This window comes from Carcharodon carcharias, chromosome 14, assembly GCF_017639515.1.
Source record: "Carcharodon carcharias isolate sCarCar2 chromosome 14, sCarCar2.pri, whole genome shotgun sequence".
In the NCBI taxonomy this organism is placed as follows: Eukaryota; Metazoa; Chordata; class Chondrichthyes; order Lamniformes; family Lamnidae; genus Carcharodon; species Carcharodon carcharias.
In genome coordinates this window covers 22,869,568-22,896,237 of record NC_054480.1, presented here as the reverse complement: position 1 = coordinate 22,896,237, position 26,670 = coordinate 22,869,568, and the positions used below count along the sequence as shown (strand labels likewise).

Here is a 26,670-nt window from a genome sequence, read left to right as displayed (position 1 = left end):
CAGCACTATTGTTTTAGTAATACTAATTTCCTTCAATTCTGCCATCTCACTAGACCCTTGGTTTCCTTGTATTCCTGAGAAGTTATTGGATCTTCCTCTGTGAAGACAGAAGAAGTTGCTTAATTGCTCTATTTCCTTGCTTTCTATTATAAATTCTCCCGTTTCAGACTTTAAAGGATGTCACACAAGTTCTGTCAGGTCAAGCAGAGTAATGACCAGAAAAATAAGACACAAGAGGAAAAATATCTTTGCTCGTCATTTATTAAATCATTGGGGTATTTGCCCAATGTTAAAGTGTACTTCACACAATATTTATTGCTACAAGAGTGCAGTTACCATGGCTTTATGACATTATGTAATGTCAGTCTTCAAAATTTTCAAAATGTGTGCAATAACAGGCTTGCTTGCAGAACAATGAATGCTCTGAAGGTAGTCATCTTCCAAAGCTAGCCAACTCTTCCTAGATCAACAAGTGCCAAAAAATTCTTTTTTTAAAAAAATGAAACAAAGTTTATACAACACAAACATCTGCAGGTATCTGAACATATCCAAAACACATTAGCTTTGTACAGAGCAATGTTGCACATTTCCTTTTCAAAATGATTATCCTTACTTTGCACACTGCAGTGAACATCCAGATTATTAGTTTCATAGCTGGCATTCCATGCAATTCTTGGTATTTATAGCATTAAAAAAAATTTTGAACTCAAAAAATGTTGCACGGAAATTTAAATCCAGCACATTCATAAATTGGATATGTGCCAGACAAAATAAACCAATTATGCACATGCTACAATCCAAGAATTTATATAAGGAATTTATGCCTCAAGGTGTATCCCATTAAAAAAAGTAATCTTAGCAGTTGGATTCCCATCAGTATTATACCACCAACCTCAGTACTAATGCACTCCAAAATGTGAAGCTTTATTACAAGCTGCAAAACATGGGAGTCCATTGAGAATATTTACACCATCCAAAGGTGGCATACTTGGCTGATGGATTATAAATTGATGTATACTTACACTGATTTTTATAGTGGCACCGTTTATTCAGATTCTCGGAGACCAGCATCCTTGAGCAGTGTCAATATTCATGTTGCTAAATTCAGCTCCCTTACCCTGGTGGCAGAATTGCACTCATGAATAACTGGATTGAAGCTAAAGAGGAGCCAGATTTAGCACTGTATTTGCTGGGAGGCAGCTGACCCACACATGGTCTCCAGAAGTCAGAATTAAGCTACCAATATAAAATGCAGCTACAGGCAAATACAGGTTAAATGAAGTCATCCTTTCCACCCATGCAAACATGGAGGTTAAGTGGAAAGCAATTCCAAAACATTGAAGATTGAAGAGAGCAGTTGGAAAGCACTTGAAAATAAGTCACTGTTTACAATTGTTCAAATAACAAGGATATATCAATAAAAACAAATTTTAAGCTAAGATGAAGTAACAGATGCAACTAAAAATATTTAAGTTACTCAATTTCAAGTGCATAGAAGAGGCATGGATAATCTGTTCATGCCTACGCATGTTTGTTACTGTTCATTGCACCATCCTTTAATGATTTTACAGTACTTCAAAGAAGTTGTTTAAATTTAAGTGGATTAAAACAGGCACACAAGTCTTACCCTTCAGTACCATATGGAGCTCAGAGAATCTGCATGGGTGAGAAACATTTCAGATACTCAAGATATAAGGATGTTTTGTCATGGCAATAGAAAGGACTGGTGGCAATCCTGAGCATATGCAGCAACAGATGCAATATGGAAGCTTGGTTCTTCAAAATAATAAATTAAGCTCTTGCACGATTTGTGCAAACTAGCCAGTTACAGACAAGCAATTACTCCCACCTGTTAAACACACAGCTAACCCAAAATAAACACATTCATCTCCTTTTTCACTGCATAAGGACCTCAAAATCAATACAAAACCTTAATTGACAGGATACTAGAAGCAGCATTTTACAACTAGCTTGCCAGTTGCTCCTTTGGGTGTATTTAAACAAAAATTGAATACCCACTAGTTCACAAGTAACATCCGTAGTGCCAATTCTTTTAGTGTATATACACAGAACCCAAAAACCCAAATCTTCTCAACATCATCTAGGGTTTCTGAAAAGTAAAAGAAAAGTAAAATTAGATACATGATCGGGGAACAGCGTTGCAATATTTTCTAAGTCAATAGAACAAAACTTGGTCCATATTTTCAACTCTTCACGATATTACACAAAAATTAAGAATGTTAACAAAAGGACTGGGTGCTCCATCTTTACATCTAATTTGTTCGTTAAACCAAATTCCACAAAATGTAATGCTCATCTCCCTACAACAACCTGTTCTCCAACCCTTAGTTATTGCCATTAAAGCAAAGATAGAAAGAAGTCTGACCATTATTTATGGTGACTAAACAAAACCAAATACAATCAAGTAAAATCACTTACTACCTTTCCAAAACAAGCTTTGGGTAAAAAGTAGGCTACAAAACAATTACATCTTGTCAAAATGGCAAACAAAAAAAAAAAATTAATGGAAGTAAAGCAAAGAGTCTAAATAGATAGGGCACTTGGCAAATAAGATATTAGAGAAACCCAATAGATGGCCTCCAACTCAATTCTTGCTCTTGGAGGACAAGACTGATAATACAGGCTCTCTGTAAAATACAGCAGGGTCAGTGGAATGTTCATAATTTGGGTATCAAAAATCAATGACAAGCAGCTCAAATGAAGGGTAAAGAGGGGGCATACAGCAAATAATTATCACCTCTTAAATTTCTAAATACAGATAATCAGTCCATAAGGCATCAAGTTTGTATTTGTGTACAGCAAGATGCTTAAAGAACACTGACCTATTAGTCAACATAGCCTATTTGTGGGTCATGCCTTTCAGCATATTATAATTAGTGACGGAAAGCATCCAAGTACAGTAAAAATATAACTAGGGTACCAGTAAGTCTTCTCCACTATGGAATTTATAATCCCACTTTTTAAACAAGACAGAAACAGAACAACTAAGTGACAGGGACCGCAACAAAGATCAAATCAGCTAACAGACATTAACCACCTTCCCCAGCACTTTCCATCAAAATATAATTCTCCAAGAGATTTAACATCTAGACCCAAATCAGCTAAATTTCAACAAGGAATCCTAAACACTGCTCACAGATCAAACCAACTTTCTAGGGGAGTAAGGCATGCTTCTGGTGTTCAAAAAAATCAGCTTCTCGCTAATACTTGGAGCCAAAGTTGAGCCCTTCAATGAGTAACGTATTGGCCATTTCTTTCCCCACAGCAGTTAGGGGAAAGAGCTCCAAGAGTCTTGCTGGTCCACAAAAAATAAGCTTCAAAGATCAAAATACTCAAACTTATACTGCCCTCCGATGCTCTAATGCAGAAATGTATTACTTAATAGAAGGGGCTAGCACAGCATAGAATACAAACATTATATCCTGAAATTACTATCCAGTACATCCCACAGCAGGTTCAACTTTAAATTCATGATTGATGCAATGCATGATTACAATGGCCATCTAAATCCAGTTAAACCTAACAATGCATTTATTAGATAACTTTTGTTGAATTGGACTGCTTATTGTTTAAGTTACTTGTACAAAACATTCAAATTTGACTGCTACTGTACAAATTATTTCGTCAACACAATTATCACACACAGGCGTAAAAATTTAGTTTAAAATTGTATAGGATATCCATATTCAAGTAGCGTAAAAGCTTTCTGCACATATAGTCTAAACTCAAGTTTCAGCTGGGAATGTTAAATTTACATCGTGCAAGGTGATTTCAGATCTTAAGGGGGTTACACATCTTTTGGCAGCAGAAACTGTATTTGGTTAATCACAAGTATGGAACTACAGCAAAAGCATGAAAAAGATGCTTCAACAAAAAATAATTTCCCATTGTTTTATTTCTCCTCAAATAAGAAAGTTTGCATAATGATTTACAAAATCTCCGCCTTGGAAAGCAGACTAAGATTCCATATGGAAAAGTCACAGTTCTTGTGTTTGAGTATCTCAATTTGTGTCTTATCTTATTTCAAATTGCTCAAAAAAATACCTGGCACATGATACATGAAAATATTAACTTTTAAAAAACTATTTACAACAAAAGCAATAAGTCAGCCAACATTATCCCTATGGATTCTTACCTTCTTTTGATCTTTTCATTGAGAACTGTCGGCGTGACATTAGTCGTCTCAATTTCTCCGCTCCTCTCACCTACTCTAACCTGTCTCTCTGAATTTGCTGCACTCCATTCTCTCAGGTCCAACCCTGCTGACAAGGGTGGTGCTGTTGTTGTCTGACGCACTGACCTCTACCTCGCAGAGGCTGTGCGTCAACTCGCAGACACTTCCTCCTACCTTCCCCTGGACCATGACCCTACCACTGAACATCAAGCCATTGTTTCCAGGACTATTACTGACCTCATCTCCTCTGGAGATCTTCCTTCCACAGCTTCCAACCTCAGTCTCCCAACCTCGGACAGCTCGCTTCTACCTCCTACCCAAAATCCACAAACAGGACTGTCCCGGCAGACCAATCGTGTCAGCCTGCTCCACGGATCTCATTTCTCGCTAGACTTTTCACCAATATTCATTACAAGCCTACCGACTCCCACAGCTACCTCGACTACAGCTCCTCATAGCCGGCTTCCTTAAGGACTCCATCTCATTCTCTCAGTTCCTTTGCCTCTGTCGCATCTGTTCTGACGATGCCACTTTCAAAAACAGTTCCTCTGACATGTCCTCCTCCTTCCTTAACCGAGGTTTTCCACCCACGGTGGTTGACAGGGCCCTCAACCGTGTCCGGCCCATCTCCCGCGCATCCTCCCTCACACCTTCCTCTCCCTCCCAGAACCATGATAGGGTCCCCCTTGCCCTCAGTTATCACCCCACCAGCCTCCGCAGTCAAAGGATCATCCTCCACCATTTCCGCCAACTCCAGCATGATGCCACCACCAAACATCTTCCCTTCACCCCACCGGCGGCATTCCGCAGGGATCGTACCCTCCGGGACACCTTGGTCCACTCCTCCATCACCCCCCACACCTCAACCCCCTCCCACAGCACCTTCCCATGCAACCGCAGAAGGTGCAACACCTGTCCCTTTACTTCCTCTCTCCTCACCGTCCAAGGGCCCAAACACTCCTTTCAAGTGAAGCAGCATTTCACTTGCACTTCCCTCAACTTAGTCTATGGCATTCGTTGCTCCCAATGATGTTTCTTCTACATTGGAGAGCCCAAACGCAGACTGGGTGACCGCTTTGCAGAAGACGGTCTGTCCACAAGCATGACCCCAGACCTCCCTGTCGCTTGCCATTTCAACACTCCTCCCTGCTCTCATGCCCACATGTCCATCCTTGGCCTGCTGCATTGTTCCAGTGAAGCTCATCACAAACTGAAGGAATAGCACCTCATCTTCTGACTAAGCACTTTACAGCCTTCCGGACTGAATATTGAGTTCAACAATTTCAGATCACAAACTCTCTCCTCCATCCCCACCCCCTTTCCGATTCCCCTTCCCCCCCCCAATAATTTATATAGATTTTTCTTTTCCCACCTCGTTCCATTATTTTTAAATGTATTTCCATCCATTGTTTTATCACTACCTCTTAGCCTATTTCGATCCCTTCCCTTCACCCCACCCCCACTAGGGCTATCTGTACTTTGCTTGTCCTGCTTTCTATCTTTAATTGGCACATTCCTTAGATAATATCACCACCTTCAACACCCCTTTGTCCATCTCCACCTATCACTGGCCCTCTATCCAGCTCTACCTGTCCCACCCTCCCCCACCAACCTTAAACCAGCTTATATTTCACCTCTTCTCTATTTTTACTTAGTTCTGTTGAAGAGTCATATGGACTCGAAACGTTAACTGTGTTCCTCTCCGCAGATGCTGCCCCCGCTGAGTTTTTCCAGGTATTTTTATTTTTGTTTTGGATTTCCAGCATCCGCAGTTTTTTGCTTTTATTAAAATAAGTGTCAGGCTTTCATTGGACTAATGTTTGTACACCAATTTCAGCCCTAGAAGCCCTCCCAAGGACAGTCCTTTATACCAGAAGTATCTCAAAAACAACTTCTACTGCTTTACCTTACTAAACCCTGCTACCACCACTATTTCTTGGCATTGAAGAGGTTCTTCTCCCTCCTCCACGTCCTCTTCCACCACGGAAGCCTCCACGAAAACCACGTCCACGAAGAAATTTAGCCGAGATCCCAAAAGTTTCTGTATTAAGTTTTCTTTCTTCAGCCCATGTACGCCTATAACAATTTTGTAGACAAAAAGTAATGGATGAAGTCGGAAAAGCTACCAGATTTAAGTGCAGTTCTGAAAACAAAGCTATGAGGCAACAAAATGGACTGTTTAAAGAATAAGCTACCCTTTCAAACAAGTCTCACACTTTTGGTATTAAGTAAAGCAACATTCTGAGCATTTAAAGCCGTAGACAGTTTCCTGCATAGCTTAATGAGCAAGGTTCTCCAGTTTGTGCTCATTTAACTGATTTTAGACAAGGTGAAAGGAAAACCTAGAGTCAGACTCAGCATAATTGGGCTAAAATATACCAAAAATCAAAGCTCTCGATCAGCTGATGGCCTAACACTGTTTGGGTTCAAACTTGAATTGAAATTTAGTTATAGAATGCAGTACTGGACAGCAGTTTTTATATATTTTATATTCAGAGGTCAACCTTGGTAGATTATGGGGAAAGGAGGAAAAAAATAGCAATATTCATATGTCTCGTTGATTCTCCAAACTTTCAGAACATCCTTATGTCTACTAAACATCTCCACTCATGGCAACGCAAAGTTAATCATGTACATGCTAATTTATTGGGCTATTTGTAAAATTAATAATTTAAAGCCTATTACATTAAATATATGCCAATACACAGTCTATATTCCAACTAAATAGTATATCCAGAATATTGATCAGATGTTTTCATTCATGAATTCTGAAAACCAATTTCTAATCCTAAATGATAGGTCAAGTCGTGAAGAATTTTATGGACATTCCAATTATTCTTTCAATCTCCTAAAGATCAAAAGAACTGTACTTTTAAGTAAATAAAGCCAGTTTACTTCAGAATGGTTTTCTGATTCCTTAATGTGGGACTTATTCACCCAATATAGTATTTCTATAAATGAAGACCATGACCAACTAATGCTGCACATCTTTTCATTTTGCAAGCAGTCACAAGTGGCCTTAATTCAAGTATCCTTTCGTCACCTCACACCCCACCCCTTCCACCCACAGGCTGCCTCAGCACTATACCTCAAGCCAAACAAAAGCTATTCCAGCCTAGGCCACTTTAAAGCAAGCTACAACGTTCCAGCCTGCGCCGTATTTCTAACATTAGTGCTGCCACATCCGTAAAGATGGCTCAGAGAGAGGTAATGATGGTTGTCTTCGCTTTTAGTTTAAATTTATTGAATCAATAATTAGGAGAGAGGAAAATATGAGAAGGTACTTGGCTACAAGCTTAGAGGTTGTTCAATTCTTGAGAACAAAATCATGTTCACCACCACTTAATGAAACAATACAAAATTCATAACTCAAACTTTGAATGTTAGTTGTAAAAGTTAAAGAGTCATTTAAAATTGTAAGTTGTAAAACTGATGAGTTACTTTTTTTTTTAAAAAAAGTGCACTGCTGTCTCGCCAACTTGAGTTAGGAGAAGCAGTGGGAAGATAATGGACTGGTCAGTTGTACATAAGAGAACTGTACCCATGGCAACTATTAGAAATATAATTTACTTCACAATATACATTAAACTACACAACCTTCACCTTGTCTTTGGCTCAGTTGAAATATTATCAAAGAATGATTTTGTTTTGTCATAGTAACAGTTGGGTCCAAGAGGTGGTTCTTCTTTATTTCCTTCAGTGCTTGGTGTCTCAACATTTGGATCTCCTTTTTCTTCTTGGTCACCAAGATCTCCTTTATGAACCTTATCATCTAAAAGTTAAAATATTTTATTAGATGCTATTAAAAACAGATACCTAAAAGGTACCCTTTGGATCACATGCAGCATCTGACACCCAGGTAACTTATGCTGGTTTATACTACAATTTGTTTGCTGGTTTGGTTAAAAACTGTGGGCTTGGGGGTTTGTAAAAGCTTTGGTGCTGTGGGCTCCATGGTGGATAAATCCTAAATTGAAAACTCTGTGGACTAATGATTCCTAAAATCAGCAAGATGTTTTTTAAATGAATGGAGGTGTGGAATTAAACTTCTGTCCAGTCCCCATTCTGCACCTCTCTCCATGGTAGATGGCAGGTATCTAGGTAACTCAGACAAAAATCTTGGGCATTTGGTTTTAATCAGTAAAATTTCTGCAATATTAGAATCGATGTACAACAACTGGCAAATTCTGCTGCGACTTGTGTGTTGCACTGATTAAGCATAAAAGTTAGAGTTTAAAATGCTTGGTAAGCATTAAAGACTACCTCCACCACATGGACTGCAGCCATTAGTTTTCACATGTCTGCTAATGATACCTGGCTCCATCACCATCACTTTGAATCCTCCAGTGTTGCAAAATTATTAAGACTCTTTATCTAACATTAAGTGCTGGGTGACCAGAAATTTCCTCCAGTTAAATATTGGGAAAACTGAAGCCATTGTTTTTGATCCCTGCTCCACACTTCAGTCCCTAGCGACCAACTCAATCCCTCTCCCTGGCAATAATCCGAGACTAAACCAGTCTGTTCACAACCTTGGTGAAATATCTGAGATGAGCTTCCAACAACATATTTTCTCCATCACCAAGACTAGCGTTCTAGTCTAGTATTGTTACTTCTAACTTGACCATTCCAACACAATCTTGGCTGTTCTCCCACCTTCCAGAAATTTGGTCATCTGAAACTTAGCTGACCGTGTCTTAACTGGCACCAAGTCCTGTTCACCTATCACCCCTGTGCTCACTGACCTATATTGGCTTAAAATTCTCATCCTTGTTTACAAATCCTTTCACGCCTCATCTCTCTCTCTATCTCCAATCTCCTCCACCCCCACAATGCTTCAAGATATCTGCATTCATCTAATTCTAAACTCTTGATTTTAATTGATTCCTCACTGGTGGTCGTGCCTTCAGTTGCTTAGGCCCCAAGCTTTGCAATTCATTTCTCACACCTCAGCCTCTCTACCTTGCTTTCCTCTTTTAAGGCGCTCCTGAAAAGCTCTCTCTTTGACCAAGCTTTTGGTCATCTGACCTAACATCACCTTATGTGGCTTGGTGTCATACTTTGCTTTATAATCTGTGAAATGCTTTATTACATTAAAGATATTGCTATACAACTGTTGTTTGAAAAAGTCCAGCACCATCTTCGAGGGCAAATAAGGACAATACTAAAAACACCCATATCCCAAGGATGGCTATTTTAAAAATAGGTTCTTGCATGCTTTATAGTAACTTCGGTTAAAGAAATAGTGAGAAGTTACCTTTTATTTTGAGTTTATTTTGGAACTCCTTTTCAAACTCTTCCTTGTTAAACTGAGCATTTGCACTTTCAAAATCAAAGTCCCCTTCAAACTTCATTGTTGCTTCTTTATTATTTCCAGAAAAGTTTTGCCCTCTTCCACGGTTTCTGACTCTTCTGTTGCCTAAAATTAAGTTACATTTCCTTACATTAAAATCGATACGAAATTTCAAGTAACAGTTGAGGGAAGCCGAGCACAGATATTCCAAAAAAAAAAGGAAATGTTCGATAACTCTAATAGTTGACTTAGAATTATAGGAATTTAAGAAATTGATTTGTTGGCTGTGGCTTGAAATTCTTGGGAATTGGATGGGGAAGAGTGGTGAAGATATCCAGTGACATTAAATCATGCCTTGCTATTTCATTGTGGACTTTATTGGCTATATTATCAATTAATTGCTTCAGACACTACTGTATGTTTTTGAAATATACAAGTTTTGTGGAGAAGAAACTAACTGCTGAACCAAGTTTCACCAATATATTGTGTCTTTGGAGTATTGGCACCTGCCAATGCAAATGTCAGCAAGATTGTTAGTGAACGTGCCCTCCTAGTATTTTGTGCAAGCTTTTAGCTCTTCGGTATTAAAATTGGTATCAGAATCTCAAAACCGTATAGGAGCTGAGAATTTCCCAATAGAACTCCAGGTCAGTTTTGACTGGCCATTTCCCACACCCTGGTGGAAAAAATGGAGTCATGATATCTTCGTCACATAACATATTAAGCTCTTTTCATAGTTCTTTGAAATGCACTGGAGATCTTGAAATATTTAAAGTGCAATTCAAATATTGCACTGCTACCTTGCTGTGTAACTGCTTCAGTATATTTAGCCTGCTTACAAAATGTATTTTAGCCTGAACACAATGAACCAACTATGTAACTTCTGAATCAGACCAAAATCCCAACAATTTAAAAACAGATAGCTGCTCATATCCTATGAGCATGACTCAATTACAGAAACTGCCTTTTTTGCTGCAGAACATCTAAACTCATCAGTAGTTGCCATATAGTGAACATATAGTGTATTGATAAAGGTCTAAGATGACAAACTATCTTTACAGTTTAGGAATTTAAAAAATTGTAACAGATTAAGTGTCAAGAACTAAAAAATGCTGGATCTGTGTGCTCAGATCAGGAAAGGAGCAGAGAGCAAGACTTGCTCTCATTTATATATCACCCACATGTCTCTCAGACAACTTTTTGCACAGATAATTACACAAAGGTAGCAAGATGCATCAGCAGCATACATGGCAATTATATGCACCATGTTCCACAAACCATGAGATACGTGGTCCTCTCTGGTTTTGGTGGTGCTGGTTGATGGAAGAATGTTGGTCAACCATTAGAGAACTACATTCTTGGGAAAGAGGAGGGAAGAATGAAGAGGGGAAGGTAGAAGACTAAAGGGAGAATAAAGTAATGAGAAACGTTAAATAAATAAGTCCAATTTATTTTTAAATTTGATACACACCAGTAAATAGTCAGACCATTTGACGTGTAATAATGGGGACAAGTCTCAGGCTTGCATTTGAATCCATGTACTACTAGTGCAGTGTCACATGCACACTATTGTTCTCTTCAGCTACAGCGACTATTTCAGAGCTGTCCTGGTCATCCATTCATCATCCTTCATTTCATGCAGGTTTTTATAAAAGACATCATCCTTTAAGGTAGCAAGGTCCAATAATTCTTAGATACTAGCCTCTCACCTAATCCCTCTTCATATCCTTTGACTCCAATTTTCCTTCCAATCTCATTCCTTGCTGTGTATTCCCTAACCCTGACTAATCCTCAGGAAGATCCCCAATATCATCCCTAGTCACCAACCAAGTTTAGAACCCAACATCGAGCCTTCAGTATGTTTACCTCCATGCTTACTTTTGACCAGGACCTGTTCTCTAATAAAAGACCTTCTGTCATAAGCCTTCCCAATTCACTTCACCTAATACCCTCAAGCTTTTCATTGACAACTCTTGTCAATTTCTCCACTCCTAACATACATCAACCATGATGCTGACAGAAAAGGCATGTATTTTACAATAGAACCTCTACCTTACGGATGCTGGGCACAAATTCCACCTCCTCTTCCTGACTACAACTCCACTTCAAACATAAAATCATCAATGCACAGGCGGATACTGATTTTATCTTTACAGGCAACCGAAATTTGCATGTACTTCCTCTAAGCTAATATATTGTATCTGCTGCACACCATACAATTGCCACTACTTTGAAGGGAAAAAAAATTCCTCTAAAAAAAAAAATGCTTAAAAAAAGGCACATGAAAAGCCTATAAATATGTAGATGAACAAAACTACTTACCCGATCGTCTCCTTTGAGGCTGAGGCTTTTTATTCTCGTCATTCACTTGAGCTTGACTTTGCTGTGGAGTTGGCTGTACAACTGAAGATAGATAGGAATGGTATAATTCATTGCCCATTAATTCTTCAACTGGATGAAACATTGTGTAACACTATACTAGTGCCTGGCCTCAATCCTAGAGCTATCAACCCACCAGTGGCAAAAGAGTTGGTTACTAGGAAAAAGTGAATCACTAAATTGTGACTATTATATTATATTAATGCAAATAATTTTTAATACATTAAAAGTCAGGGTGCCTCATATGGCCAATGGTTCAGGTCCAAAGTACTTTTACCTTTCCTTTGCTCCTGTCCAACAGATTGCTGATTTATACTGGCAGGGATTTTGTCCTGTTGCAGGTTCTTCTGGTTAAGACCTTCTGTAGGGCTTGTCTGTACACCCTGTTCCACCATAGGACTTTGTCTTGGTGGCAAAAATGGAAAGCCTGTAGCTGCTAAACAGAAAAAATTAGTTCAGCTACTGCAACTGAGCATAGCTTGCATGCACTAGAGAAGTTTACTTCATTTAATAAAGCACAAGATGGATAGAAGAACTAAAAAATGGCAATTATTACACAGCAATAATAAACCAAGAGGTCATCTTTGGTTAGTTGTTTGAAAAATGATCAATGCACTAAAAGGTTTGAATGTCAATTTCTGTATCAGCTACAAATTGAGTCTGCACAAGAAAATAATCTGAAAATTGTACATTTGTCATCAGTTCATATAAAAGCATTCATTTTAAATTAGGCAACTCTCATTGGTCAAAGTTACAATGGAATGAACAAAGCAGCAAAACTTGTTGCAATATCCATATTTATGAACTGATGTTGCAAATTTTCCTCTATCTATATTTTTTAGTGGAAACGCCCCATTATATTTGATCATAAAGTGAGCTAAATGTATCCTAGTTATCAAGGCTGACTCGCTTGGAGACAAAAGATTTACAAAAAAAAACATTCACTTGATACTCCTCCATTACCTAAAACTGCTAAGGTGCCCTATTCAACAGGGTGAACAATGCAGTCATTTTGAACTACATGTCTTTACACACTAGTTGGTTCAATGTTTTAATCCTTCATCACAAAAATGCCTACTATGCTGTCGTCTTAAAACCCTCTCTCTTGGCTCCCCTACCCTCACCAAATGGAGCTTCTTGACTTCTTCGTCACTTAAGAATGAGACCACCCATCAGCTGCCTTTCACTTTATTCCCTTCCCTCAGGCCACTTAGTCAAACAGTCCAAGATTTGCCCATCTTAAATCTTTCTCATCTTGTCTACAAAACCACCCCAACTTATTGACCATCTAACTTCCCTTCCTGGTATCCATGTTAACAGGCAGTGAACAGTTCCCTTTCCTCACTTATAGATCCCTCCACAAGTCTGCATTCTCAAAAAAAAAAAACACCCTTGGCCCTTTTATCCTTGAAAAACACTGTCCCACCTCCAACATCCCTTTTCTCTCTAAAGCCCTCGAATCTGTTATAGCTTCCCAAATCTGTGCCCATTTTTCCTGTAACTCCATGTCTTGACTCCTGCAATCAGGTTTTTGCCCCCGCCACAGCCCTTAAGTCATAAATGACATTCTATGTGATTGATTATTGTAAACTATCCGAAAAGTCCTTCTTAACCTGGTCTTCAGTTAACCACATAATCCTCCTCCAATATTCAACAGGGTGGGACTTCCCTCACCTGGTTTCCATTTTTATTTATCTAATTATTGTCATGGGATTTTTTTCCCCTTACACACACATTATTTGAAACACGCGTGCTATTTCAAAACAGATGATTTTTTTGAGCAATGGTTCACTCATTTTATGCTTACAAAATGCATTGCATTCCAACTCACTTGTGCATTCTGCAGAAGCATGCAGTAATTTCTTTTAAAATGTTGCAACATATAACAAAAGTCTGATTCACACAGTGCCAAACTGTTACCACAGTTAAATTAATGTGAACATTTGATGGAGTGGAGTGCCAAGCTTCCAAGTAGATACAACTTCTATTACAGAAGTTGCAGCTGCAGTTACATTGAGCTTACAGGCATGCATGTATTTCATTAGTCATAAAATTTAAAAAGATTGGGTTCTATCACCCCAAAGTTTGATGTAATTTATAGGAATGAGAAACCCAATACACAAGTGATAGCTAGATAGATATTAGCTGTGCTAATGTAACTTTCATGCCCAATATTAAAAGTGGTTATTAAAGAATGCTACAGTATGCATCACAACAGTTGTCCAGAAGTGCACAGAAACTACTTCCACAAAATGTCACAATTGCTGAATTTGCATAACACAAGCAGATTTAGACACCAGTTACAACACTGGCACAATTGCACATGGGCAAATATAGGTATTCAAAAACCACACTCAAATGTGTTTCCCCAGGACAGCACAGCAGGAGTTCCTTGGGACCCAACTGTTTCCTACAACTTAAATGACCTTCCCTCCTTCGTAAGGCCATGCTAATCATGCTGGATGTTTGACCCCATAGTCAACTTCTCTAATAACAAAACAATCCTATGCTGACCTAAAGCAAGATTGGACAATATCCAGGCTTGGAGTAGCCGAGTAGCAGGTAACATGTGCATCACACAAATGCCAGGCAGTAACCATCCCCAGTAACAAACACCTAACCACTTATCTTGATCACAGCAGCACTGCCCACATCCAATTAAGAAAACAATTCGGGTTGCAGACAGGGGAAGGCTTATAGGACCTGTGTTAAAATGTTACCGGCCTGTACAGGCAGGTCATGAGCCTGCCTACTCAGGGATAGAATGACAGCAAATGGAAAAAAAGTTAGTCTCAAGAGTTCATGCTAACACATTTGTTTGGTGATATATGTAAACAAAGGTAACGGAACCTAGCTTCTTATTTAGGATCTATTTGGATATTCTATTACAGCTAGATCTCTGGATTCAGTATTTGCCATTTAAATTTCAAAGCTATAGCATTGTCAGTATAGTACATTAAACATAATTCACTATCTCCTCAGTTAAAACAAACAGTGTTGTAAATACAAACAGCTACATCTTTAGTCATATAAACCTCAATAGCAATAATTTTAGTGCCCAAAACCGTTTTAGTGTCTATAGCTTATTTTAAAAACTATAAAATCCTTTAAAAATCAAGATAATTTGTGGAGGTGGGGTGAAAAGAATGCCATTTGTGCAACCAGTTAGGGGCAAGAAACAGTGAACCCTCAATATTTGGCTGCAGTTAGAATTATGTAAACCAGAAGCAATAAGCCCAAAAGAAATTTAAAAATCACAAAAAAATACACCAGGCTTCTCTTCTTTCACACCCAGAGTGCATAGACCATTTAGGTCTAATTGTTTTTTTTTAAAATTTGTCCACAGGATGAAGTGGGTGTTGCTGGCTACACCAGCATTTGTTGCCCATCCCAAAAGTACCCTCAAGAAGGTGGCGGTGAGCCACCTTCCTGAATCGCTGCAGCCCATGTGGTGTAGGTACGCCCAGTGGTGTTAAGGAGGGAGCTCCAAGATTTTGGCCCAGTGACAGTGCGGGAATGGCAATATAGTTCCAAGTCAGGATTGTGTGGGGCTTGGAGTGGAACTTGCAGGTAGCAGTGTTGTCAGTCATCTGCTGCCTTTGTCCTAGGTGGCAAGAGGTTGCAGGTTTGGAAGGTGCTGTCAAAAGGAACCTTGGCAAGTTGCTGTTTCACTTGTATGAAGTATATAACAGTTTTTGTGGAAATAAAAAGCAAGAAGTGATGGAATTTCAATTCCTATCAACTTGAAATTGGCCATTACTGAAGTGACTGCTCTAATAATCCATATAGTTACAGGAACATTTCGATCATGGATACATGATTCAGGACTGTGGCCATTTTTCCATCACAACAGACTTCAACATCATGACTTTAACCTGCATTTAGACAGTTTACCCAAACGATAGGATGGGTTGGACATTCACATGCAGACAACAGGCAACCTACACTAAGTAATGGCTTTCTTTTAAAAGCAATATCTGGTTATCCGAACCTAGTGTCCTGATGTTGATAATTTTCTTCACATGTTGGATGAAAGGCTTCAAGCAGACACCATGGGTCAAATTTTCATTCCAGGGTTGGGAACCCAACGTCTGGACTATTTCCCTCACCCACCAATTGGCCTGGAGGAGTTTGGCAATCAGGTGGCGGAAATTGAGCACAGGATAATTTAAGGCGGCAAACAGTCGCCATGATTGATTGCAAAGGCAACATCAAACTCAAAGAAAGCAGAGGGCCAATGGTGCTTTGGGCAGCCGTCCCCAAGCAGCCCCACGTTTTGCTGATTTTGAGGCCCTGATTGAGGCTGTGCTGGACAGGAGAGCTGTACTCCATCTGAAAGAAGAGCTACATCAAGGCAAGCAGGCATGGCTAGAGGTGGCCAGAGGCCAAGAGCAGGGGATTGAAACGGAGCACATGGGTGCAGCAAAAATGGTTCAGCAAAGGGCAAGTGCCAAGCAACAACTGGGTGACAGGCCTCTATCTTTGTAGACACCAGAATAAACACCGAACTCAGCAAGCTGAGAGTGCTGTGAAAAACCATGCAAATGCCGATGAAACAGCCAGCAGCCCGTGTAAGCAACCCCTCACTTTCATCATGAATAAACAGGGGGCATCAGCAAAGACAACAGCATCACATGTGAATGTGCTGCTGGAAGTGGTGATGAGGGCAGCCTTCTATCAACTGTCTCTTGATCCTGTGGAAGAGAGCACATAGTGCATATATAAGGGCTCAGGCAGGTGGAGTGGTTCAGCTCACCATACTGACCACAATCAAAGCAGCAGCGCTGGAGTTGGCAAAGGGTTCCATCACAGCATGCCATGGGCAAAGGAGAGACAGGAGCTTGTAGAGAATTGAGTTGCAAATGAAAGGCATGGAGGTCACTTTGAGATGTCACTGGCTGTAATTGCATCCAAAGCTAGGTCCTGATCAGGAGCCACAATCCAGGGAATAACCTTTATCCCACAGCAACCACTCAGTCTGGATGTTGACCTGAAGATGTCCAATACCAGGGACTGTTGGAGGATAGAGGTGTCATGACAGCTGCTAGGAAAGCACGAGCGCATTTGCAAGATGTGGTCAGAGACAAGCTCGACACTGCAAGCCGAAGTCTTTTCCGTTCAGGAATCTGGCTAGCTGTTCGATCTGAGACTTGATGACTATGTGGGTACAACTGTTGACCCCCTGGATCTGGGAGAAGCCATCAATGGCAGCAAAACACAATGCCCTCTCTGCCTGCACTGGCCCGTCTGAAAATTGATCTGGCCTCCAGAAGAGGGTATCTGTCACTCATCCGATGCCATGATGAGCTGCCAACCACAAGCTATCATTCAGGTCTGCAGCTTATCCACAGAATGAACTGGACGCAAATGTTCAGCACCTCAGTCACCTGGACAGCTACTGGTAGGGGATTCCCAAGGGTACTGAGACATCTTAGGTCATAGTGTTTAAGAGAACAAATGTCAGAGACCAATTCTCTGGATAGGTGTAGTCTCTTACAGCACTGGCACTCATTCCCAAGTAGCTAACTCTTGGAGGTGCATTTGATGTCTTGGGTAGCGCCTTCTTTCGCTGGCAAACCCAATCTGCTCCTCTGGCAATGTCCTGACCAGGAGCTTGTCATCTACTGATACTCTTCCTCACTACGCTCTCCAACCTCAGAAGGCTGCTCCCATCTCAGTAGCTTCACCTTTCACTCATTGGTTTAACAGGTCTTTCTCAACCCACCTCTGAGGTGTAAAGTGATACCAGCGTCTCAAGGGTCCAAACGCACTTCATAAAATCAAACCTCACCTTTAGGACCGGGAGCTGTGTGTCACTGCATGAGCAACTAAGTTTCACTCCCCCCATTTATGCAACATTTTCACACTGCATTCAAGAACAATAATGGATTCCCCGCTGTGTTCACGACAGCTATGCTCAAATGTGCCCTAGACCCTCTATTTCTCCTGCTTGTCTTTTGAACTTGCTGTTGCACCTCATGAGCTGAACACCACACAAGTAATTGGAGGCATGCGAGTTGTGGGCCCCATGCTCCTCCTACCTTCCCTTTGAAAACCTAAATGTGTCAGGAAACAGTGATGCCTTCCAAATGCACAATTTTCCAGGCCTGCTCGTACAATCTCGCCCCCACTGAATTCTGGGATTGGATTTTCAGTCAAGGCAGCAAAAAGATTGCAAGGGAGAAATAACAGCTGCACTGTAGGCAGGTTAAATGGCAGATAGAAACCATTTTTCTATCTCATCGATAATAAAAGTTACATGGCACAGCATTGTGCCAGTTTCATCTGCTGAATAAAGCAGCTCATAAGGCAACCAAAAAATGCCTGATAGTTAACTTAGTCCTGAGATATTAAAGTACAATGCTTAAGACAGATCGAGACCAGATCACAAGGCAGATTTAATGCAATAGCCTAGCAACCCCCCCGGATCCTGCTCTCCCACCAGCAGCTACAAAGGTAACAAATGTGAATTTTTGATAAAAACACTCAAGGGAACAATTTGACACTTGACCCAGAGCAAACCCAAATTCTTCACACTGTAGAGATTGTTCATCTTTCGACATCATCAATGCCAAAATTTATACTCTAGTCTGCTCCCACTAATTACCTTTGTCTATCCTAATAGAAGCTACATCATAAAAGAGACTGCACCCCAGAATGTAGTGTGGCTAGCTGCACAAGAACAAAAGCTAGGTGGCAAGCTATACTCACCAAACCCTTTAATGCAATTCATTTAGTAAAGTTCCATTTTCAGTTAAAAAACCTTCAAGTAGCTTTGATTACAATATTAGCTTCAAATAGGAATTGGAATATTTTAGCAATTTGATACCCAAGAGGATCATTTGTCTAAACTGAGAGCCATGTGCACCCCTTATCATTATACTCCTGCCAGTTTAATGGTAGTGTTGGTTTAAAAGAATAAAATTAAGAAATTCACAAAGCAAACTAAGACGTTAGTGGCAATATTCCAAAACAGTAGATATGAGACAAGCAAGTCAACTTTTGTTTATGCAAGTATATTAATTAAAAAGTAACAATTTTTGTTAGAAAGTTTACATATCATTTAGATGCAAAAAGAACAAAACCAGATCTCACTGCAGTTAATTCAGGTGCGATTTAGAATAAACGGGATCCATCTGGACTGCTGTTTTGGAATTCTGCAAGTGTGACAATAAGCAGGTCTCATCATGGCATGCCTCAAAACATTTGTGATTTTGTTAAAATAAAGTTGCTTCAACAAGAAATTTGAAATTAGTACATGCTGCACACAGACATTTTAAACTAAGACTAGATAGATTGGCAACTGCCTAGCATAGTAATAACAGATAAACAACCTAAGCAGACTACAGACAGACGTTACCCTGAGAAATCAGCTGACTTTTCTGCAAGGGTGCTGGATCAGGTGGTATTTCAAGCTCTGTAAAGGCTGGTTGTGGTGAGGGAGGACTATCAGTACTGGAGGAGTGAGAAACAGTTGTGATTTGGGTGGGTGTTGAACATCCTGTTAAAGTGCAGGAAGGAAAGAAAAAGGGAACCAGAAGATCAATGCTGCCAAATTTTATTAAAAAGAAAAAATTAAGTAATCCTCAAATCCTACAAAGATATTTTACAATTACTTGTCAAGACATTCATTGACTGTCAAAACTAATACATACATTTTTCACCAGGACCAATTATACACCACTGGGTGAGAATACAAGGACAAAAGTAGAGTAGTGCAAGACTGCAAGCAGCAAAAACTGGCAAAACACTCAATCACAGCACTGTATTAACAGTTAAAAGAATTTACAGCCAGGAACATCTCAATTCAAGTAGTATTTGTTGAAGTAGTAGACAAAATACATTACAGTCCATCCAATAAGTTGGAGGTTTCCCAGGTAGTGAAAGATTCTTCCCAAGTATTTTAACATGTCGTGATACCTGTCCTATTGCAAAGCAAATCATAATTGCTCATCTAAGCTGGATGCACATTACTCTAAGGAATGAAGCTTGTATACACTTGCATTACTCCGGTTTGTATTTTTAATTGCTTTTTAAACACTGGACATTTTTGCACTATATGAACTGTTAAACTCAACAGCCTCTGAAAACCAACCACAAAGATTAAGTCTAGATCAGAACTGTTTGCATATAATAGATTTTAAGTTGAAGATGCTACCAAAATTAAAAAATACCAGAACTTTATACTCTGGTCTCAGAACTAAAATGGTTTAGCTGCAATGGCTCCAATAAAAAACGTTAGACTAAATTGGCAAGTTGAGATTTCCTACAGTAATTATGCAAGTTGTACTAATGGAAAAAACACATGCCTCAACCTATTTGATATTGTTAGTTAGTATTTAATCCCAGGGTTTTAGTTACACTAATTCAGTTGTAAAATTGATTAAGCTACTTTACAATTTGATCTGCATTGTCATTCTAAATATGCATAAGAGGGCAATAACAAATTTGTAATGACTGGAAATGTTTACATATGTCAAATGTCAAAACTGGTATCCTTTAATATTAGCAAATTAAGTTGGACCAAGAGGTATTTTACAATGTAATTTGATAGACTTAGCAAAACACTTAACAAGAAATGAACATCAATTGAAGAGGTGGATTATGTTGTAGTAGTTAGTACAAATTATTTATTTACAAAATGTCAAATTACAGCCATAAATTCAATTCAATTCTACATCCAGAGGATTAACCTTAATTTTTGGCAGCTGAAAAGATCTCTTAGAAAGTTAGATTGTACTAAATGTTTAATGTTTGCCAAGTTAAGATAAAGAGGCTATTAATTTCAGATCTGGCAAGTTGTAAGGTCAATGCACTAACCATTATTTACAGATACTTCCAGCAATTTTGCTCAATTGTTAGTTTCAACAATCTAAACTAGAACTGTAGTTTAATGTACAAAATGTTAACATAATTGCATGCAAATTATTCATAATGAAGAAACAGTACCACTGACCTAAACCCACAGAGCTACCATACTGCTGTCCAACCAGAGATCCTCCTCCAGCAAACTGGTTATATGGAGTCATACTACGGAATGGGCTGTATGACGTAGGAGGTTGAAATGAAGTGTTTGATGAAGCACTCAACGAAGACTAGAAGAAAGATGCTGTCATTACTGACGCTATTACTGGTACATATTGTTTGTGTAAAAACTATACACATTATAATATCCTACAATACGGTGTAAAACTTTACACCCTTTCACATCATGAAAATAAACTAGATGTTGGCAAAGCAACAGAATAAAGACCAGGCTATTCAAACCCTTTCTATCAAATAGATTTACAATCCACATTTTTGACATTAAGTAAAAGAATAGAAGTTAAAATGCATATTGGTGTTTTCAGTGATCTTTTATATCCACTGGCCCCTTGCATAAGTTTCTAATCTTGGCCAACGCTTTCATAAAATAATTATTGCAGAGAACTGGTACTTCATACACTGGGAACAAAAACAACACAAGACAAACTGGATTATTATGGGCCTAATTGAGGCAAGTTAGGAGGCAGGATTAATTAGTTGCTTAAGAGCAGTGGTCCAAGATACCAGCGGATGAAGTTGAATCAAAAGGAAAAGTATCTTTCAGATGCCACTTGAAGAGTAGAATTTGTCAGCAACCCAACTTGGAGATGGAACATTTCCACAACAACAAAATTGAATAGCATGAAAAAATGACTTGAGAGATAGATACCTTGTTTAAACTAATTTTCCCAATTTACCCACATCTAGTGACTGTAGCACTGCAGTAAATCAAAAACAATAATTATTGAACGATGAGATACATACCAAAAATACTGATATTTTAAACAATTTCAGTAATTCACCTGTACAATAGCAGGGTCCTGGGGTTGAGGTTTTGGAGGTTCACACACAGTAATGTCCTTGATATCACTCCCCCGGAAGATGATGTATTCATAGATCTCATCTCTTGGGGCAACAGGTCTGTCTGTGGGGCGGTCTTCTGTTCCAAATGATCGCACTGCCAAAACAAAACATTAAGTATCTTGCATTAAATACAATCCAACAAAATTTCATCTGATCATAAGAGTACTGATTGAAGCTATGCTTGAATCAAAACGAAAATAATTGTTAATTACAGCAAGTGAACTGCACTACTTTATTCATTTTTCAAATGGATGGGATACAATCTTTCTGCAATGAGATTAAAGGTCAACATTTGATAAGATTTACTTGATTTTGATCTTTTGATTTACCATTTCCATTAGCATTTTGGAAAAGGGTTAAATTAGATATTTATAAAGGAGTATTCCACATTAATATAATATTTCGGAGACCTAAGTAATGTATTGCATTGCATTTCTGAGTTCACAGTCACAGTCTCTGACTACTTGCCTCCTTTCCCCCAAGACAATACTAATATGTGCTTAACAGCTCGAGGTTTGCGGTCAGTGTCAAAGTAAGGGCAATCACTGCTGCCCTTGAAGGCGGCTTTGGAGATCTAGTGATCTCTGTGGCAAGATCTTTAGCTCTCAATGTGTGAACACACTGGTCAGTGACAAACTGCAACCTCAAGATTTCAGCATTAATGTGCCCATGTTCTAAATCCTGTAGATTGACAGGTAATGTCAATGAACACTGACAATTTGCTGTGAAACCAATCTCCACCCCACCTCCCCTGTAAAATCTGGGCCTTTATCTCAGTTGCATCACCTTGGAGAAGTATTGAGTACAGCCCAGGCTGCTCCCTTACCAACAGACACAGTCAATACCTTGTCATTCAAATGTCTCCATGCAGTCAGGTCTGAACATTCTTAGCTGCAGCCTGTGAGGTCTCCAATAGAAGATGCATAGTTCAGCAACCATGGGAACTGGCCGAGGTCTAGAAATTCATAATTTAAAAGAATATACCTGCTGCAGCACAAACTCTAATCTTGAACCTTATTTGTAAAAGTCTATTTAGTTCAGAAGCAGCATTTACTCAATCGACAAACTCAAGAAAGTTTTGCGAGACACTACTACAAAATAATACCAATTCAATTTACAGAATTGAGTTTGATGTCTCTAACCTTTCCTTTAGGGCAGAGTGACATCTTATTTGTATCTTTTACAGTAATTTTTTCTTCTCACTGGCATTACATCCAGTATCTAATCATTTGCTCCTTGGATTTAAGGAACCATTCCAAATTCAATTTACAGGACAAATAATTATTCTCTTTGGCATTTCGTATGCACAGGAGTGCATGATTCTTTGAAACAGAACAGTTGGAGGCAGGCTGCTGTCAGAGGAATCTATGCTACCTTTTGACCTCTGTTCTTAGCAATCAGCAGCTTCATATTTGAGACACCCACTCATCGCAAGTTTTTCTGCATACACCATCTTAAAAGATGTATATGCAGCAAATAAATCCACATTGTATCCAAGGGTTGCAACAGATTCTCTGATCTAGTACATTCTGACAAGTCTTCAAATATCCCATGATTCCATACTATTATGGCATAACAACTCTGGAGATAAATTGAACTCAGGAATAAATTAAACTTAAATGCATATTAAAAATCAAACTTTTCAGAAAAAGGGAATGAAAGTCATTTCAAAACAACTTGATTAAGTTACTTTGGATATTTTAGAGATTCTATCAGTGGGTTTCAGGTGAGGAGATTAGTCAATCAGCAGCACTAACTAGTTAATAAAGGTGATTAAATCAGGGAGTACTGTCAAATTACCTGTAAAAATCAAAGGAATGGACAATTCACAAAAAGAATGACATACCTTTTTGCATTTAAACAGTACATCCTCTCATATCAGGACACAATCTACCCAACTTCTCCCAGCTTTGCTTCAGATCAGGCAGTGACAGATGAGACAGCCTAATACATTCCATAGGATCCAAACTGGGAAGTGTTACTACTATGGCAAATAAAAATATTTTGACAAGCAAATTGCTGCTGATAGAATTACTTTAGCAGCAGGATCAATTAAGTCAGCTGTTTTCATTTTTCTGCAATATGTACACAATTTGACGTTACTCAGTTACGGTTTTATTTAAGCTAAAATTCTGTAGACTACACAGCATTCACTGGACAATGACAGCAAAGCAATATAATTTATCAAGTAAAACCTAAAGGCCTCAAATATATTGCAGAGTGTTAGAGGCAAAATTTAATAAGGTCAAACATGCCTCAAAATTAACCCTGGCAGCCTCAAAATTAACCCTGGCAGTTTGCGAAAAGCAAACAATGACATGAAAAACATGTATGAAAGCATGCATGAAGGAAATGACAAGTCACATTTTCAATAGCCTTAAATATCTTAACTCAGTCTTAAAGCTCTGCAGAAGACTGTCAGTTTAGGAAAAAACTGAATTAAACGATTGATAGCCAAGAAAAAAAATCAAGGTTACTCTAACACCTATAAGTTATTAACAATGCCCCTTTGTTCACCAAGGAGGCAATACAATTTCCATTTGGGGATTGAGAGAAAAGGGAACCCCACAAGACCCAATTAGGAATAGATTTCATTCCTCCAAGCTTTGGCAGCATGCAATTTCAGCCAGGTAATTGTCTTCAATTTAAACAAATCTTTATAAGTCTAACAAGGGAGGAAGAAGTGCTGTATCTGGTTCTGGGGAATGAAGTGGGACAGGTGAAACATGTTTCAGTGAGAACAGCTGGGAAACAGTGCTCACAATGTTAGGTTTAGAATAGTTATGCAGAAGAACAATAAAAAAGGGGATTGGAAACAAAGGTTTCCACATAAAAACAACAAATGAGCAATAGGAGGACACAATTCATGCATAAACTAAAACAGCTAAATGAGAAGTAAAAGGAAGAAAATTCAAAGTTGTAGCTCCCCTGTTGACTAAAGAAAAAAATTAAAATAAGAGGCTCGTGATAAATATCAGGTTCATAAAGAGAAAATCATGTAGCATACAGAATGTGCAGTAGAGAATTGAGGGGGAAAACAAGTGGGGCAAAAGAGTGAATGAGAAAAGATTAAGGGAACGAAGTATTTCAAAAAGAATAAAAGTTAAAGGGTGGGGTCAAATAAATGACAAGGGAAATCTTGAAGGTAGAAGTACAGTTAAGATACTGATGAACATATTGGGTGTCTTCAGTGGATAGAGAAATACTTAAGGTTGGCAGCAGTTAAAGGTAGGAAAGTCATTTGGTCCAGATGGGCTAACAAAGATTAATGTTGCACGCGAATTATAAACAAACTACCATGAGATAACAAGCCAACACAATATTGTAGGAATGTCTAGACATTGCCACTCGAGTTCGTGAGCATGTTTTACGAACTTGCTTTTCGAGACGCTTGAGCTAGAAAGTTAAAGTCTCGAGCTTCAAACAAACGCTATCGTAACAAATTCAGGTCATATTTCAACATCTACTCGAGTCCTTTCGTGCTTTGTCGACCTCCATCCCGCGAGCTCTCAAGGACGAGACAGGGAGGCACTCTTGATTTCGACAATCTGACTGCATATTAGACCCAAATATAAATAATGCAAACGGCACAATTAGAGCTCACGGTGCCTCCGGGGAACACGGAGAAAAACTGCCAAGTCAGCTGTCAATCCGTGACGTGGAAAGGGAGGAGGAGGAGGAGGAGGGGGTAAAATAAATTTCTAAAAGGAGTCGATGCACCCCCAAGGCGTAGGTGGGGAGGGTGGCGGAATTCAAGAGGTTTGAGAGCCCAGCACCTGTCCTGATACCCAGGTAGTGGTAGCAGGACAAAGGCGCCATGAGAAGGCGGAGGGACATACACATAAACAAGGGGCCTTGTTTGGCCATGCGGGCACAAGATATTGAGAAATAGGTCGAAAGGATGATGGAGGGTGGAGGTAAGAGCTTCCCAGTGTCGCAGTTGGAAGGCGCCAGGAGCCCGCACTCACCCTTGGCCAGGGCCACGGTGGAGTTGTCCGTGTCGATGGTGTACAAGATGCCCTCGTAGCGGATCTGCGCCTTGGAGATGAGGCTGATCTTGCTGCCGATATACGGCGTCCCGCCGCTCATGGTGACGGGGGAATCTGGTGACCGGCCGATTTCCTTTCTTTTCCCCCTTCCCGTGCTAATTTTTCCCCTTCCTTTCTCTCGCTCCCTGCGGCTGCACACACAGCAGAACCCCACCTCCCTCCCGCCCCGCCTGGCGGCGCTTAAATATGGCGTCACGGCGACCCCCCGCCCCCCATCCCGAACTTCGCGGAGCCGCCCCGCCTCCGGCCACCTCCAGCGGCACCTGCTGGTGGGCGGTCAGTCACTGCAGCCGCCCTTCTGGAAAACCCAGACAGGTATAGATAGACACATGCTACATCTTAGTAGGCTGTCGAATGGTGTGCATGAAGCCCTTGGACTATAAACTGCTCCAACAATCCTGCTGCAAAATAACATTGCATTGGTTGACATTATTTTTGAACCCATTCTAAAGAACTGAGTCACTTTCTTTACCTTCAAAAAGCCTTTTGTTGCTATATATGCCAGATTCAATTAGAAGCACAAAATCTGCTTCTGCATTCACAACCTTAACCCTCCGACCTCTGCATTTAGTTACTACTAACCTAATAAATTACTGAACAGTCCCTCTTTACATTAACAACGTTTCTTGCTCTGAAAAAGAAACATATGAATGAAATGGTGTTTGAAAATAATCTGTTTCTTTACATGCTCATAAATTTCTTAACATTTTTCCAATGTTGCCAGTTATGGTTTTTAATTGTGAATGTCAGCAAAAGAGAAGCTAAGCTTATAGAAAAGCAAAATACTGTTGATGCTGGAAATACTGGCAGCATTTGTAGTGAGAAAGAGTTATTTTTTTCATGTTGATGATCTTTCATCAGAACTG

The 26,670-nt window shown here is 39.5% G+C and overlaps 1 protein-coding gene across 5 annotated transcripts; it reads right to left on the bottom strand.

Moving 5' to 3' along the window:
- Positions 1–243: 243 nt before the first annotated feature.
- On the bottom strand, positions 244–25,969 carry lsm14b (LSM family member 14B). 5 transcript variants are annotated; one of them, XR_005945088.1, is made up of 11 exons: positions 25,724–25,969; positions 21,695–21,849; positions 20,824–20,962; positions 19,228–19,368; positions 12,145–12,303; positions 11,811–11,891; positions 9,453–9,614; positions 7,799–7,967; positions 6,102–6,271; positions 1,023–2,110; positions 244–460 (listed from the first exon to the last, which is right to left on the bottom strand). XR_005945088.1 is itself a non-coding variant. In XM_041203974.1 (10 exons), exons 1-9 carry the CDS (start codon positions 25,842–25,844, stop codon positions 6,106–6,108), a joined length of 1,293 nt encoding a protein of 430 aa, XP_041059908.1. In that variant the 5' UTR covers positions 25,845–25,969; the 3' UTR covers positions 244–2,110; positions 6,102–6,105. The 5 variants fall into 5 exon arrangements, 4 of the variants coding, with proteins under 4 accessions (XP_041059908.1, XP_041059909.1, XP_041059910.1 ...); XM_041203974.1 differs by having other exon boundaries at positions 244–2,110; XM_041203975.1 differs by lacking the exon at positions 25,724–25,969 and adding an exon at positions 23,602–23,626 and having other exon boundaries at positions 244–2,110.
- Positions 25,970–26,670: the final 701 nt, after the last annotated feature.